The sequence below is a fragment of the Vulpes lagopus genome, chromosome 1, assembly GCF_018345385.1.
Source record: "Vulpes lagopus strain Blue_001 chromosome 1, ASM1834538v1, whole genome shotgun sequence".
NCBI classification, from domain to species: domain Eukaryota; kingdom Metazoa; phylum Chordata; class Mammalia; order Carnivora; family Canidae; genus Vulpes; species Vulpes lagopus.
This window is the reverse complement of record NC_054824.1, coordinates 146,920,462-146,938,106: the sequence shown is the minus strand read 5'-3', so window position 1 is coordinate 146,938,106 and position 17,645 is coordinate 146,920,462. Positions and strand designations below refer to the sequence as shown.

Genomic DNA, 17,645 nt, shown 5'->3' with positions numbered 1-17,645 from the left:
GGAGGAGCATTTGCTGGGTGTCACATTCTGATACCTGTTTTTTTTTTTTTTCTTTTTAAGATTTTATTTATTTATGCATGAGAGACACACACACACACAGAGAGAGAGAGAGAGAGAGAGAGAGAGAGAGGCAGAGACACAGGCAGAGGGAGAAGCAGGCTCCATGCAGGGAGCCTGATGTGGGACTTGATCCCGGGACTCCAGGATCACGCCCTGGGCCGAAGGCAGGTGCTAAACCACTGAGCCACCCAGGGATCCCCCTGATACCTGTTTTGTAGGACCTTTCCATCTTTAATTAAGGATGTAGGGAGTAGGGAGAAGCTCTAATAGAGTGGAATCTATCTTGTTCTTCATTGATGATGAGAACCAGATTGCTGGAACTACTTCTTTGGTGAGACCAATCACAACATCACAGTGGCAGCCACGTCTGCCCAGGCGTTCTTACAGCTGAATTGTGGAGATGCTTTTATTGGTCTGTAAATGTGGTGTTTTGTGGGCTTGTGTGTGTTTGTATCCAGCAAAGAGCACATGTACAGTGGTGCCTCCCAGTGAACATTGGGCACTTCTATTTTTATGTTCTAGACAAGACAGAAAAATTCTTTTTTTTTTTTTTAAAGATTTTATTTATTTATCCATGAGAGACAGAGAGAGAGAGGCAGAGACACAGGCAGAGGGAGAAGCAGGCTCCACTCAGGGAGCCCGATGTGGGACTCGATCCCGGGACCATGGGATCATGCCCTGAGCCAAGCCGAAGGCAGACGCTCAATCGCTGAGCCACCCAAGCATCCCAAGACAGAAAAATTCTAATCAATCTTTTGAAGATGGTATTAAACAGTGGTATCCTTGAAATATCAGTATCATATATATAAAGGATATTGTTTCCTTAATCCATAGAAAATTCCTAAGAGGTAGGTGGTCTCGTAATCTAAAAGAAGAAAAGGGTACTGAATTATTTATAATCTTACTAAGGTGCCGTGTTACACTCTATGAAAGAAACAGAAGCAAGTAATTCAGAATCGTGGACCTGGAGGGCCTACTGACTGGATAGAGTAGACCGACATGGTCAGAAATGTCTGCAGGGCAGCGTGAACCTCACGAGTGGTACAGAGTGGCAGTTGTGAGGTGTAGTAAGCAAACAGTGTGCTGATCATGGGCAGACACTGGAAATAGTCCTTGTAAGATAGACCTGCTATTTCTGTAGGCTTTTGCAATTTCTGAGAAAATGCACACCAGAAAACAAATGGCTACTGTTTTCTGGAAATTTTCAGGGGCATTTGGTTATGACAGTGTTGTTCATGTAGGAAGAGATACATTTATAGTAAGGAGTTTCCTTTGCAGATAACATCCTGATCTTTACTGTGGTAATGCTGTACTAAACACAAAGAGTTACTTTTTCTTACTCAGATTTAGAGTCACTAGTCTTCATATATGTAGGCCTCAGAATTATACATACCCAATTTGAGGATATTGACTGGATAAATAACATTAATTCCTAGGAAGTGAGTTTCATCTCTTCTCTAGGTACTACTTAGGACAGACCTTCTGTTGATTTTGCACTCCTGCTGTTGTGGGCACCACGTAGCCTTCTGGGAGCTTTCTGCTGTTTTTAGAACAAAGTGCAGAGTCCTTAACGTGGCTCTTGGTTCTCTAGAGGCAGCCCCTTTTGATTCTGTATCAAGTAAACACACTCCCGGCATCCAGGTCCTTGGCTTTCTGTTTCTTCTTTCACCACTGTGGGTGGGACTTAATGTTTTCTCAGAACACTTTAAACTCTTGATTTCTGGATTGTATAAATAAATTTGACAGAACCAAAGTTAGTGACAATGCTTGTCTTTCCTAGCAGGTTCTCTTGGCATACAGATCAAGTTATTTAAAGTGTCTTGTCTGCTGAAGGCCAAAAGACACATACATACATTTTTAAAAAATGTAACCTACAGTCCTCCTAATTTGGACTAAGATGTGATCTATAAACAGCTCTTAAGTATATTTAATGCCTTAAGAGTAACTGATGGTATTTTTTCCGTGAATGGATTTGGAGTGTCTAAAACTCTGTCCTTACGAAGCCATGACTGTTTTACTATTCCAAAGGGGCACATACTATTCTTTGGGGAAATTAGCTTGAATTACATCTCTTCACTTTTAAATAAACACTCTGCTTCAGTTGGGATAGTGTGGTTTTATTTTCAAGGATCGCATTCCACGCAAGCGCTAGGTGTTCAGGACTCTGATGCTTCTGCCTTGTCTGTTAGTGCAGTTTGTACTTCTCTTACTTGGTAAAGTGTGATCTAGAGCAACTTGTTAGGACTTCCATCTGTGTTTTCTTGTGCACTTCATCTTCCTGTGACCACCATAGTGACTGTCCCGGGTCCCTGCATGTGGCTTGTCAAGTGTACACTTGCTTATGACAAGTTCAGGCTGAGCTTGTTAAAAGGATACACAGCCGGGTTGCCTTCTGAAGACACCCCTGGTTTCTGAAGTCATGCCTGCCTTCTAAGGGCTCTTGGTTTGTAAGAACTGGGCCAGAACTTGGCTTCACCTGAATTTCTTCTCTCTGGGAAGTAGCTGTGGATGAGGCTGCTTTCTTGCTTTTTAAAGAATTAATTCTTTCCTGGGAGCTTGTGGGATCCCAATCTTGCAGTGCATTAAAAATTTCTGAGTTCTTCTTTATATTATACTGAATTAGGCTTTACAGGACCCCCCCCCCCCACTTCTCTGTCCAAATAAAGGTTAGTTTTTTTAATTTAAAAGCAATTTTATTTCCCTGACTTTTGTTGAAATATTTTTGGTCTTGTATACCTCTCCTTTTTAGTAAAATTATGTACAGATTCATTCTCATATTTATGTTCATTTAGATGGATTGATATATGTAAAGGTACTTAGATGACTGCTAGCACACTGTATGCCTTCAGTAAGTTCTGTTTAATTGCATCAATTCTGAAAAAAAAAAACCCTTTATTTTTCTAAATTAAAAAAAATTTTTTTTTGAAGATTTTATTTATCCATGAGAGACACAGGAAGAGGGGCAGAGACGTGGGCAGAGGGAGAAGCAGGCTCACTGTGGGGAGCCCTATGTGGGACTCGATCCCAGGACCCCAGGATCATGATCTGAGCCAAAGGCAAACACTCAACTACTAAGCCTCCCCAAAACCACTTTAGTTAAACAAATGTAATAATTACTCCGTGCCAAGCTGGAAATGCTGGTTGCTTGTAATAGGATGATGAATATGGTACAGACGTGACCTCTGAGTATCTTCAAGTCCAGTGAGGCAGACCCCTAACTCTGAGTAGATAATATAAAGTAAGAACTTAGCAATCACATAGTATGTTGGAAAGACCTGAGGCTCTAGTGGGTGGTGCTGGATTTTATCATGTTTCCTTCTGGGTTCTTGCTGTTACTGAGGTCCCCCCTCATTTTGTTTTTAAATAACAATTAGTTGCTGTTGCTGCTGCTTTTATATCTTACTTATAGGGGATGAGTAGTTAAAAGATTCAGATTTAACATGAAAAATGTCTAATGAAGAAAGTAGAATAATATAAACCTAAAGATTAAAATGCTAAAAATATAATTTAAGTATTCCTTTTTAAAAAAATTTTTATTTATTTATGATAGTCACACACACAGAGAGAGAGAGAGGGGCAGAGACACAGGCAGAGAGAGAAGCAGGCTCCATGCACTGGGAGCCCGACATGGGATTCGATCCCGGGTCTTCAGGATCGTGCCCCGGGCCAAAGGCAGGCACCAAACCACTGCGCCACCCAGGGATCCCTAAAAATATAATTTAAAAGATGATAAGTATTTAGTGTACAGTTTTCCTGAAAAAGAAGTACTTTATTGAGTAACATTTACTGAGTATTAAGAATGGGAACCTGTGACACTAACTTTGTTTCCTTATTCTTTGTCTGAATAAATACACAATGCTTCATCACCGTCACAACCATCAAGTTTGAATTGGCAGCAGAGTTTATATATAGCCTACTAATCACTAATCATGAGACATTGTATTTAAAGAGTAGGGACATGGGGCGCCTGCAAGGCTCAGTTGGTGAAGCTTCTGCCATTGGCTCAGGTCATGATCTCAGGGTCCTGGGATAGAGCCCTGTGTATGGGCTCCCTGCTCAGTGAGGAGCCTGCTTCTCCCTCTCCCTCTGCTGCTCCTTCTGTTTGTGCCTGCGCACGTGCTCTTTGTCAAATAAAAATCTTTTAAAAAATAATAAAATCTTTAAAATAAAAAAAAGTAGGGACATAAAGGTACATATTGTTGTGGATATAATTAAATTTCAGAGACTGAAGCTCCTGGTGTTCAGTCAACAGAGTGAGTTCATGGTCAATGACAGCACCCCCCCCCCCCCAACCCCGCACATCAGCAGCCTAGGTGGAAACCCTGGATCATGTGATCAAGCCCAGCTTATTTTGTGCTTTATGTATTTATTTTATTTTATTTTTTGTTTTGTTTTGGTTTTTTTTTGCTTCATGTATTTAACCAAACTATTCTCTTAATACAACTTTACATATTTTAGATTCTCAAAATAAATTTGGACGCCTTTGTTGTATTAGTTGCCCTGTGTGGTTTTTGGTAGAAGTTGCTTCTTGGTTTCCATGCTGGAGTATCTGGAATTCCTGTGCAGAAAAGGTGAGAGCTAGGCACTGGACCCTGTGGAGAGGGAAACTTCTGTCCTAGGGTAAAAACCATTCCAAGTGCACAGGTATTCAGAGTCCCCACCTAAGAAGGGGGGGGTTGATTCCTGCTGAAATCAGGAACTGTTGATTTCTGCTGAAAAAGAACCTGCTGGCAGAGGAACTGCCACAGGCCTTCCCACACTAGCTCTCAAGTTTGGAAAGGGCATCTAGGTCCTGGTTCACAAGCTTTTCCAGACCCTCGTCACCCTAGTATTATTAACTCGAGTCACTTTCTTCATTGTTTGTATCCATTTCATAGGTCCGAGGCCAGAGCCTGGAGGGACCTCACCCAGCAAGAGTTCTCTTGTAACTTCCAGCATAACATTTTGTTTTTCAAGGGAAAATAAGGAATTCTTTCTTCTGATTAAAAAGTCGTGTGCTCATTATAAGAATTAAAAAAAAAAAGAATTTTAAGCAGTAAAGGAAAGCATAAAGAAGAAAGTAAAGAAAAAAGAAAACCTAAAATCCTACCACCCAGAGATAATCACCTTTTATATTTTCCATAAGGGAAAGGTGATAGGCATTGAAATATTTTTCAAGTTTGTCTTAAAGACGGTTTTGAGATGAAGAACACAAAAACCCAGCACTATTTTTTTTCTTCATAGCTTTATTGAGCTTTACTTCACATACTGTGCAGTTTACCTGTGTGAAGCATACTATTCAGTGGTTCGTTGTGCTTTCACTGGGCTGAGCAGCCATCAGCACAGGCAACCTTTGAGAGTTTTTATCATTCATACCAGAAAGAAGCCTCAGACCCTTACGCTGTCACCACCACCCTTCCCTGCTCCTAGCAACCCCTGATCTACTCTCTGTAGATTTGCCTGTTTTGGACTTTGCATGTTCATGGAATCATATGATATGTGGTCTTTTATAACTGGCCTTTTTTTTTTTTTTTTGTAACCGGCTTTTATTTACTGTGATGCTTTCACAATTGAGGCATCTTGTAGCATGTGTCATGCATGGCAGTTTGAAAAGTAAACCATAATAAAAAATGTGTCCTGTGTCCAGGCATGCTCTGTGGACTGATTTCAACAGCTAGCTTTTTCTTTTTTTTTTTTTTTTTTTTACAGCTAGCTTTCTTATTTTAAAGTTGCATGACTGGTGTACAATGAAAGTAAGGACTGAATCCTTGCATTTTAAAAAATAAGCTTAAAAGCAAAGCAGAAGGCCTTCTGCAGATTCTTTAGTTTAGAGAAACTCCACATATTAAACTGTGGTGAACTGTAGTGGAACTGTGTGCTGAGCTGAATGTAAATAGAGGGAAGTGCTTAACGGATTTGTGAAATCTCAGATTTGTTTGCCTCCAGGCTCAGTTTATCTGCCCACAGTTGCCCAGCTTCATTTTTTTTCCATGTCCAAGAGCATTTAGCTTAGAAACTTTATGCTTTTTTTGATTCTTTTAATTCTCTGTCTTGTAAAAGTAGGAAAGGAGACATGGTCTTTGAAAGTTGGTGTGTTGTACGGTTAGAGTGCAAACACTTTTCTTGGTTACAGGGGTTTCATTTCAGCTCTTTCCGTGTGGATACAGCAGTGAGGTTGTCTGAGTTGCCTTACATAGGATCTGAGATATCCTCATGTCACTGAATGTGCGCCTACCATGAGTCTCGCCCACTGAGCTGGACACCTTTGTCACCCCCAGCCGGCCGCCAGACTCCAGTTTTGAAGGCTGTTGCAGGTGCATTTCTTCTATCTCACTTTGGTCCAAGTGGAGGTTTGGTCCAAGGTCCAAGTGGACCACTTTGCCTAAATTGTAATATTGTATTAAAACTTTGCTCCAAAGTCTTTAGACAGATCTTCGTATTTTTTTAAAAATTTGATAATTACCTAATTTTATCTTTATGCTTATTACATTCTTTTAAGTTTTTTGAGTGACTAACAGGAAAAAACATGATAAAAACTTGAAGTAGGAGAAAGAACTCCTAGTGAAGGAGGGGGACTACTTGTCTTCATTGTCTGCACTCCAGTTGAGTTTTGTACTACTAGCAAGTTGTAGTTGGCTCAGAAGGAAATACTCTTGCTGACCCAGAGATGACTGCTGTGGGCAGAAGGCATGGGCACCTGTAAGGCGGCCCTTCAGACTGAGGAACCCTGAGAGCATGTTTGAAAGATGGAAAGACCGGCATGCCTAGAGTATAGGGAGACAGCATGAACCGGATGGGAAGCAGTGTCATAGCATGGAGAGAAGGCCCTAGAGTTTGAGATTTATCTTGAGAACAGTGAGAAATATAGAAAAAGAATAAAGATGAGAGAAAAATGAACAGAAATAGAAGCGCTGCCGTTTTCTTTCCCAGCCCAGTGTTTGTTTAGTGGTCTGGGATAAACGCACCCCCTTTGAAAACCACAGTCTGGACAAGAGGTCATGGAGCATGACGTGTGGCAATGGAGGCCATTTGGAGAGTGAGATTTCAAGGTTGCAGGAAGGGACTTGGCAGTAGATTAACTAGTCATAACAAAAGAGAAGGGGTGAGGAGGGCTCTGGGTTTCTGGTTTGTGTCACTGAGTGGATCCCAGTGCTGGTTAGAGACTCAGCTAGCAATCCAACAGTGCGCTGACCTGTTGAACCCCTGCCTGACTGCACCTGTGCCTCACAATGCCTGTGGTGGCAGAGGGCAGGGGGTGCTTGTAAGGTGGTTGTTGGACAGCTCTGTTCTGCACAGAAGGGAACATGGTATGGTTGTTAGGATGTGGCAGGATTGGTACATTACAGGCCTTCTTTCTTCTGGTTGACTCTAAAGGTTTCTTTAGCTGGCTTCAGAGTCATTGATTCCACAGCTGAAAATAAAAAGTCTACAAAATAGGTGTGGGCTAGGGGGCATGTTGGGACTATTGCTGTTCAAACCTCTAATGGGTTATCTGCAGTTTGTCAGCTGTTAGCAGCCATCTAACATTTGCTAAGAAGGGAATAAAATGTATCTGAGGCCTTAAATTGAGGAATGATCAAAGAAATGAAAGAGGGATCACATATACAGTCTGCCTAAGAATTGGCACAACGACATGGGAGAGGTTTATATGTTGGCCGCCTTTCATATGGCTATAGATGCATGATGCTCAATTTCCTGAGATCTTTAAAGATTTTCTTTATTAAAAACTGCACATATTTTAAAACAATGAAATTTTTTTGGAGAAGTATTAAAATGCCACTTAAGAAATGCCATCACTCTGAACACAGTTTGCTCTTTGTTGTAATTCTCATGTCTGCTGGCATGAAGCCCTGCAGTATGAGACTAGATATATATGTATATATATATTTTCAGTCTTATTAAAGTATAATCTAAGAATAAAAATGTATGCCATGATGATCTAGTATAGCTTGTTTTGTGAAAAGACCCCTCCTATCTAGTTAATTAACACATTTGTCACCTTACCTCTGTGTGTGTGTGTGTGTGTGTGAGTGTGACACAGTGCGAGAGCGAGAGAGAGATTAATTTTGGTGAGTTACAGCAAACTTCAATTCATGATAGCATGAGGTACAGTGCTATCAACTAGAGTCACCAAGTTTACATTAGATCCTCAGTCCTTACTCATTATATAACTGAAAGTTTGTACCTTCTTACCAGCCTATTTACCCCACCCACACTCCCTGGCAACCACTTTTCTATGAGCTTGGTGTTTTTTTTTTTAAAGTTCACATACAAGTGAAGCTATGCAGTCTTTGTCTATCTCTGTTTGGCTCGTTCCACTTAGCATGATGCCTGCAGGGTCCATCCATGTTCTTGCAAATGACAGGATTTCCTTCTTAAAGCTGAGTAATATTCCGTTGTATATATTCTATAATATTCTGGAATGGAATTATCTATCACACACACATAGTCACACACTGCATCTTCTTTTATCTGTTCATCTGCTGATGGACAGGAGGTTAGGTTGTTTCAGTATCTTAACTATTGTGGATAATGCAACAAACATAGGGGTGCTGGTATTTCTTGGGTATCTTGTTTTCATTTCCTTTGTATATATGCCCAGAAGTGGGATTGCTGGATCCTAGGGTGGTTATATTTTTAATTTTTGAGGAACCTCCGTATCTTTTCCATAGTGGCGGCACCAGTTTGTGTTCCTGCAGTACCTATTTTTGTTTATTTTATTGCAGGCAGCCACACCACTGCAGTGTCTTCCTGCATTCTGTTCTAGACATCTTAGAACAGACACACACATACTTGCTTTTATTCCCTTTCAAAACGTATGTAGTTGATCTTTGCAATCACGAGGGTAATACCTGGGGGCCATATTGATGGTCAAAAGTGGGAACACTGCCTCTTTGGAAGCTGGTGATGTGCCTATTCAACAGATCGCTTTCCAGAGAGTAAATCGAAGGAAAACCAGCTTTAGGCAAACATTATGTCATCGAGTCCTCAGAAAAAATGCTGAGATGGTTGATAGCCCATTACAAGTTGCCTCGGAACTGAAGTTAAGGGTCTGCTGTAATGATTTTATCTAGCCGTAATGTGCATTTATGCTGATCAGATGCAAACAGCCTGTCATGGTTGTGACTACTCTCTCACCCAGGCCTTTTCTATCTCACTGCTCAGACCAAACACCCAAGGGGAGAGAGGACTGGTAGGCAGAGCCCGAGGATCACCACTTATAGACTATATTAGAAAAGCATGAACTGCTGCCACAGGGCTGTCTGTGGTCAGAGTGGCTGATAGACCAGGTTGTTTTCTTCTCCAAAAGTCCCATGTAGATGTTGAATTTTGCTTTTTTGGTGCATCTTAACGTCCTCAGTACCTGCTTTCCTTGAGGGCGCATTCATCATCTCTCAGCGCCAAGCCATATTATTCCTCTGGGCTCTTGGGGGGACAGGTGAGAGGTATGGAATGCTGGGACTATAACCCTGAGAGTAAGGGTGCTGCAGGCATCCTATTACTGCTTCTGCCCAGTCTGGGCAGTAACTGCCCTCCTTCTCTCCCCCCATCCTCCCCTACTCCATCCTTCCTCCTCCCCTCCTCTTCCCTTTCTCTTTCCCCTGCCCCCCTCCCCTTTTTCCTTCACCCTCTTCACCCCCTCCCCTCCAGCCAAGAGAGTGAGTGGTATCAGCGTTCGGCACCCCAAGCTTGTGCACACTACAGAATGAATAATCTCACATCTTTAGGAAATGCTGACTGTGATCGAACTGAGATCAGTATTTAATGTGGTGGCAAGGAGTAGAAGTCTGTAGAAAGAAGATGCCTGAAGATACTGAGTGCAAGAGTAGTGCCTCGTAGTGTAAACTGTGAAAAAAATGGGAGTTTTGGTGGAAAATGTTGGGTCTCATACAGTCCGAATGGTTCCCCTGCATTCTGACAGCCATCGGCTGACTGTGCCAGAATGATTGGTAATGCAGCCTGGCAGGTGCTTTGCTGTCCGAGACGGGATCACTTCTCAGGGCTTTCTTGTAAGTTTTTATATTTTCCTTACTCTCTTTTTCCTTTAAACATGAATTAAAGGAACAGAAGGGGTAAAACCTGAAGACCAGGCATGTTTATTAATAAAAGCTTTTTACAGAAGTAGTCATTTATAGATATCGGTAAGACAGATTCTCTTAAACTTAAAATATAACTACTAAAATTTTGCTAAATTGTTTATCTTCTTTGAAATGATATGATTGACTTGGTAGACATTTTATATGTATGCCTGTGGTCTCCTGTCATTACAGTAAGTGTTGTGCATGCGGCTTTAATAATAATAGACTGGGTTGTTGGGAGTACTTAGCAAAGGTGACATTTATCAATCTTATTTTGTTTGTGTTTGAAAATATCTGCTGTATGTAATATTTTTAAAGCAAGATATAAATTTAATTGGATGATATTTAATCTAATTTCTAAAAATGATAAAAAATTCTGATTAAGGTTTATTACCATTTTCAGATATACAGTCTTTAAATTGGTTTGGTTCTCAATCTGTGCAAACTTTTTTAGTTAGCATAAATTGTATTACTTAAAGAACTCAGTTTAGGGGAAATCTAAGATACTGTCTTGTTTGCCTTTATGCAGTCTTTCTTGAATCAATATATTTTAATCTGTTCATTGTTTTTTGGTTACCAATGGAAAAAAATCTTTCCCACAGTGAAAAGAATTTCTTTGGAATTTTATAGAAAATTATTAATGTAAAGTTTTGAATGTCACTAATACTAAGAAAATTTTTAAATTTGTTTTTTTATCCCAGTTTTGAATGTCACCTTGATTTTATATAAGCCTTTCCACTTTTCATAAATTAGCACCTTTTTCTCACTGAGTTTTTTTTTTTCTTAAATTTACTTAAAGTAAATTTTAATGTAGAAATGCCTATTTGATGTGGCCACATGTTTTTAATAAGATATTTCATTTTGTATATATACATGTTGAGGGAAAAGAGAACGATAAAATGTGGCCTTGGTAAAACAATGAATAGTTTTGATGTTTTTTCAGAGTACAAAGCCAATGAAGATGCTCTTATTTATTACATCAATGACTATAAAACACTTTAATTGCTACCGGCTGTTTAAAAACCGGCTTTGTCTCTTTCAGCTAGTAGAAGTGAATTCTGATGTAAAGTTAATCTTAAGTGTTTCCCCTGAATTTTTTTCAGCTGCTAAGTCTTCTTAATGAGCAGTACTAAAAGAGGGTAGATACTGTGAAACTCAGCCATGGATCCTGGCCCTCTTACCGCAGTTTCATTTGCTTTTTAAAAATATGATTGTGAAATGTAAATAGATTGCACTCTCTAACTCGGAAAAGAGACTATAAGTGCATCATTTGGTCTGTGGCTTCTTATAGGGTTTTTCCACAAATAAGATGACACATAAAAACTCTCTTTAAAGTTTATATTAAAGAAGATACGTTTCTATTAAATTACAGAGCTTCCAGAATGAGGATCTAGATAGGACGTATGTATAAAAACATTTTGAACCTTTCAAAGCACCTTTTAGTTTGTGTGAAGTTCTTCAGATGGCCCCGTTGTCCTTTGAAGCTTCTAACACCAAGGTGTCTGTTGCAGCCCAGAGCAAGGTTGCTGCTACCCAGGACAGCACTAATTTGCGATGTATTTTCTGTGGTAAGCAACATTATGTTTCCATTACTTTTTCAAGCTGTGCTACATACTACTTGCACATTTCCATAACTTTTGTTTCCGTAGGCCATAGTCTGGTTTGTGGTATTTGGGATCGACAGCAAGCTACCGTTTTATGTTGTGATATCTGTTGTGGTTCGTGTAGGTGATTCGGTCAGCTTTTGAGTTGGCTTCTTAGTGAGAATGTAGTTAGAATGAGGGTCTTAAGACTAACCCTTCTTCAGTTCTTCTAACACGAATGAGAGGGGGTTTTGTTTGTTCGTTTTTGTTTTCAGCTATTTTGTTTGAAGCAGTCTTTTAATTTATAATTTAATGGGGACAAAATTCCATTCACCTTAGTATGTGGCTCCACACGCATCCACATACTACATCCACCTTAGTATGTTTTGAGGAATGTGAATGTGTCTTATCTTACGGGAGCTTTTGCTCATCGTGAGCTAAGTTGTGGGCATGCATGTTGTGAGGCAGGTGGAGGCCATTGCTGCTTCACTGGATAGGCTTCTGAGGGACAGCCTTCTTTCTCCTGTAGGTGAGGAATGAGCTTGGGCTTCCAGAGGGCTCTTCCACTCCTGGGTACACGTGTGCACATATAGGTGTTGTTCACACGCATGAGCTGGATGTGTCCCTTAGCTGCCCGAGTCACAGTTCAAGACAGGTACATGCTTGTGTCCTTAACACAAGGATAGAGCTGTGTGGTATGCACACACACACACACGGGCGCACACACACCTTCCTCTGAATTGTTTTTATCCTCATTTGATTCTGAAATTTTCTGTTTTGAAAAACCAAGTTCAGAAAGTGACTTGTAATTATTTGAACATTTTTTTCTCCTGTATATCTTGAATGGCCCAATTACTCTATGAGAAATAAAATTATAAGGTGATAATACTGCTAAAATTTTATATAAACAGTTCAGCTGTGTATATGTACTATATCCATGTGACTCCACTTTTGATGCGATTCTTCAGTATTTCTGATATTGTTTCTTTACATAATTCTATTTAGAATTATTTAAAAATTTATGTACAGCTGGTTTAGGCAAAGAAGCATGTGTGATAAATTTTCAAAAAGGAAATCTCTGATGTATTTCTTAATCACCTAAAGTTCCATTTTCAGATTGTTCCAGGTGACATAGTTACAGCAGTGAGCCTGTGGTGTAGATCTTTGTAACTCCCTCCTCCCCAGGGTTTAATCAGTGACTCTTAGCTGTGCTTATCGGCCTCCTCCCCGGGGCTCTTTTAGGCCACCTTTTGAACTAGCCATGAGCTATTACTCGTATTGGTGTTATTAGGAGTTTTTTTTAGTTCATTCTGAAAACCTACTTGATGTTCTGTACTTTGCTCCTTACTATCTTGAGTTCCACATGCAGAATAATACACTTTACCCAATTGCAGGGAGGATTGATTTGCCCTTAATAAAAGTGAATTTTTTAAGTTGTAAAATAATGTGTTAAAAAGAAGATTTTCCCCATTATTACCTTTAATTGATTTAACGGTGTATAACAATATAATTACCACATTGCTAAGTTTACACTTGATTGTATTGTGTATAATAACACCTATTGGTCTTTTAGTCCTGTGTTTTTAAGCAGTCTGTGGCTAAGTGTGAAACCAGATTTGTGAAAATTAAAATGTGACAGCAGGTGCAATGTGCTTTAGCCAAAATTCAGTATTAATTCAAGACCGAAATGCCATTCATTCCTGGATCTGAGAGACACTCTGTTCTGATTTCCATCATTTATAGAGAACTTATCAGTGGCGTGAGCACATTTTCTCGATCAGAAACTAAGTCACATCTCTGCTATATGAATTCTAGCCAGGACATATTAATATCAGTCCTTGTCTCTGGCTATGGTAATATAACAGGGAAATAACCCTCAAAATCAGTTCCTGTACTTCATGACACCATTATAGGAGGAGGCAGGCTCACATTTCTTCTCTTTCTTCCCAAAAGAGACCTGTCAGCCACCACATGATGCTCGTAACAGTGCTGTCGTTTGCCCACCAGATAGGAAAGTGCCCTTTTTTTTTTTTTTTTTGCATTCTGTGAGGACACAGATACTCATTTAGGAATATGACCGATGTGAAATAAGTAAGAGTTACAGTCCAGAAAACAGTGGTGGCTGGAAGCCTTGACTAATCTCAGTTGCTGCTTCCTGCCGAGTGCCTCACATTGGTGTGATCAACTACAGAGTGCTGGATGAGAAGGAAATAGGAAATTGTGTCCCTAAAGGTCTTGACTGACCCAGAACTCTTCTAGTCAGTGCTTGCAGTATTTGCATTATTGTTAGATGCAAATGAGTTTCAGTGTGCTCATTATGGTGACTTGATAGTACTGATGGAGAAGAAACAAACAGGACAACTAGATTTTAAATACAGATGTAAGAAGACACCAGGGGAAGGCCCCTCCTCTCCTGCCCTCCACAGAGAGGATGTCTATGGAAAGAACCATATAGAAAACAATCTGAAGAGTTTTTCTTGTATCAAAATTCCCCTCATTTTAAAAGGATCTTCCTTATAGCTTTCCTCTTTTTAGCTGCATGAATAAACTGTGGTAAATTATTTTTATAGTTTAATGATACCAGCCAGAGAATACTTCCTACATTTTTAAAACTTCCTTTTAAAACAAGTTTGTTTTTAACTTAAAAAAAATTCAAAACAGTTTCTTTAAATTGCTTTTAAAAGACCCTTATTCCTCATTCAAGCTTTATTTTTAAGTTACATTGAACTTTTGTTAGTTTTTAAAAATCTGCTTAATAAAACAGGATTGAGTTGAAATTTTGATACCCTTTTCTTGAATTTATATATTTGAGTTAAAATTTACATCAGTAGATTTGTATTGGTGAATTTCATCTGTTAGGATCACCATTGAGGTCAAAATGCTTGTGCTAGATGTGAGCTGTGTGTTAGCTTTTTTTTTTTTTTTGGAGATGGATGCTGGACAAGTCTCTCTGACCCCCTGGCATCTAGCTGTTTAATTATTCGAGGAGCATGAGCTTTTCACTTAAATAAACAAATATAATTTTAAAAAATAAACCAGAATGGTCTCATGAGTTGCCTAGGTTAAATGTTCACATTTAATATTTTTGGATAAATGTAACTTTGGATATAAAAAATACTTCCCCCAAATAGTTTCTATTTTCCCAAGTTTATCCCCCACCCCCAATCTTCTGTTTTTCTCTCCTTCTGCTGGAAGAGATAAGACATCTTTTCCTTCTAAGAGTATTAGATATTAGTGTGTGGTTTATTAATATGATAGTCTGTTTTTACATCAGTGTGTACACTTCCAAAAAGTGTACAGTGTGTACAGTGTGTACACTTCCAAAAAGAAGGAAAGAATTCTAGGCTGTTTACTACACAAGTTCTATTTTTTATTATGCAAAAATTTAAGTGCGTGTTTAACTTCAAAAAGTTTTTTGATTTTGTTGTTGCTGAGGACATGGGATTAATATATTTTAATATTTCCTTTATGTGGTTCTCAAAATAGCAGACTGTTAGGAAACCTGATGAAATACATCACCACAATTGTCATGTAACTTGTCTTTTAGAGGACAAATTACATGGTTAATCTAGAGATGGGTAAAGAAATGAGGAAAAAATTTAGTAGGTAAGTTTAGATCAAATTATCTGTTTCTCTACAATTGGGATATCCCAGTACTGAACCACATTGCCAGGAAACTTATCCTTCTAGTTGCAGGGTTTACTTTCCTAGTACGGCACAGTTACCAAGAATTTGCCTTAGTACACAGAAGCGTTTCTCTATTACCTGTTTCTGGTACTAGTGGCCTACAAATCACTTTGAAAATATCTGTTGACATTTGCTGGCACACTAGATTTACTTGTTTACTGGATTCTCTTGTTTCCTGGGTTAGATTTCAAGATTGTTCTGTTTTAATCCTAGGCATTGCATATTGCAAATGTCCCATATTTAGTGGCATTTTTTATAAGATGGCAAAAATGGGTCTGCATTGCACATGGTATGTGGGAATGGATGGTCATTAGTTTCTCGTGACAGCCATGTTGGTTTGAATGTAGGGTTTTTGTTTTTTTGGGTGTTTTTTTTTTTGTTTGTTTGTTTGATTTTTTGTTTGCTTTTTTTTTTTTTTACCCCTAATGAAAAGTTATTAAGATTACCTCTGTTATATTTAAAATTCAGATAAGTAGGTTAATCATATATAGAAGTTTAGCAAATGTTTGTTTTCACCAGGGCTGGAAATGCCAAGCCATTAAATAAAAATGGCAGCTTAAATTGGGCAAATTTGATAAATGCATTAGCATTCTTCATCCTAGTAATAAGGTTCTCATGCTCTCTCTCTCCTGTTTTTCATTTCCAGTGTTCTATTTAGGTGAGTTTTTGAATTCTGATTTTTTTCATTTAACTTCTCCCTCTTCACTTCATGAATAAGTACCCCAAAGAGAATGTCTCATTGTCTTAGAAACGTCCAGCTCAGGTGCCTATTCAGATGCTCATTGAACACTTGTTTTCCTCCAGCTCTTCATATATAAATGTTTATTTTTCCTTTATTGTTGATGTTTTCCATTTGTTTCAAGTAAGCCTTCTGGAGATGATGACAGCATTATGTTGCAGTCTTTCATTTGCTGTGTGTTATGTAAAGCTTATATTTTATTTTGCTAAACAAAGAGAAGATACATTTGTAAATATGTGATGGTTTTATGTTATTCTTCTCATGATTTTATCTCCTCCGTCCAGCTAACTATAAAGATAATGTTCATCTATAATGTTTTCCCTCCCTTTTAGGGCCAACATTGCCTAGACAAAATTCTCAACTGCCTGCCCAAGTTCAAAATGGCCCATCACAAGAAGAATTGGAAATTCAAAGAAGGTAAATTTTATGTTGTTATTTGCAGTTTTTCTTTCTACTGCAGAAAACCTGTAAGCATCCTAATATTGAAAGTGGATTATATCTTGTCAGCCTTTTAAAAGTCACTTGGCAGCATACAAAGTGACTTTCACTTCAGAGAGTCTTATTTTTATAGCAATTATAAATTGATCTATGGTCATTATGGTTTTCACATAACTAATTTAACTAGAAAGTTGAAATCATGGCTATTAGTAGAAGTCATTGATAATGAGATATTACCATAGTGCTTAGTAATGGAATACAAACTCATTCTATTTATGATTAAATTGCTGGTTCAGTAAGATCAATGATAACATCTTGTTGCTTCAATGTAATTTATAAAGAAATAATACAGTACAGTTTGTAAGAAAATTTCTCAATTAGCAGAGTCTCCGAACTATAAGCTACCAAATTTGTAACAAAATAGTTTTATAAAATTCAGATACATTCAGTAAAATTGAGTTAAACTCAGGTGTTCGATTTTATTTATTTATTTCATAAGATTTTATTTATTTATTTATTTGGCAGAGAGAGAGAGCATGAGCATGGGGAGTGGCAGAGGGAGAAGCAGACTCCCCACTGAGCAGGGAGCCCCATGCGTGGCTCCATCCCAGGACCCTGGGATCATGACTTGAGCTCAAGGCAGATATTTAACCAACTGAAGCCACCCAGGCACCCCTAGGTGTTCCATTTTAAACATATGAAAACTTTTTGGAGATGTTGATGTTGCTTTTTTTCACTAGTCGGTCACCTGTTTTATTTTAGACAGCTGATAACCATCATACTTAGATGGATTCTTCCAGTTTCATCCATAGCATGCCAGCATCTCTTCTTCTGACCTTTGATTTGGATCTCACATTTGAAACACTCTTCAGATTCTCTGTGTTGTTTTGATGTGTGTGTCATGTTCCCCTATCAGCTAGAGGGATCTCTCACCATGTTCCGTGTTGGCTGCTTTGGTGTGTAACTGCTTGGCTCTTGGGGAAGGCCCTTCTGAAATTAATTTTGGTTTTGTCACAGCCTTTTATGTTTAGTAAAGTTGCTGTGGAAATAGCTCCAAATTTGATGAAAATCTATCCAACT

General features: G+C 38.8%; 1 protein-coding gene across 12 annotated transcripts in view; it reads left to right on the top strand.

Annotated features, from left to right (window-relative positions):
* The window catches only part of ENAH (ENAH actin regulator), a 144,107-nt gene that overhangs the window by 89,648 nt on the left and 36,814 nt on the right, over positions 1-17,645 (top strand). For all 12 annotated transcript variants that reach the window (XM_041751616.1, XM_041751581.1, XM_041751623.1 and 9 more), the window contains exon 4: positions 16,460-16,544. In XM_041751616.1, coding sequence (XP_041607550.1) covers positions 16,460-16,544 — 85 coding nt within the window. The remainder of the gene's footprint in view (positions 1-16,459; positions 16,545-17,645) is intronic.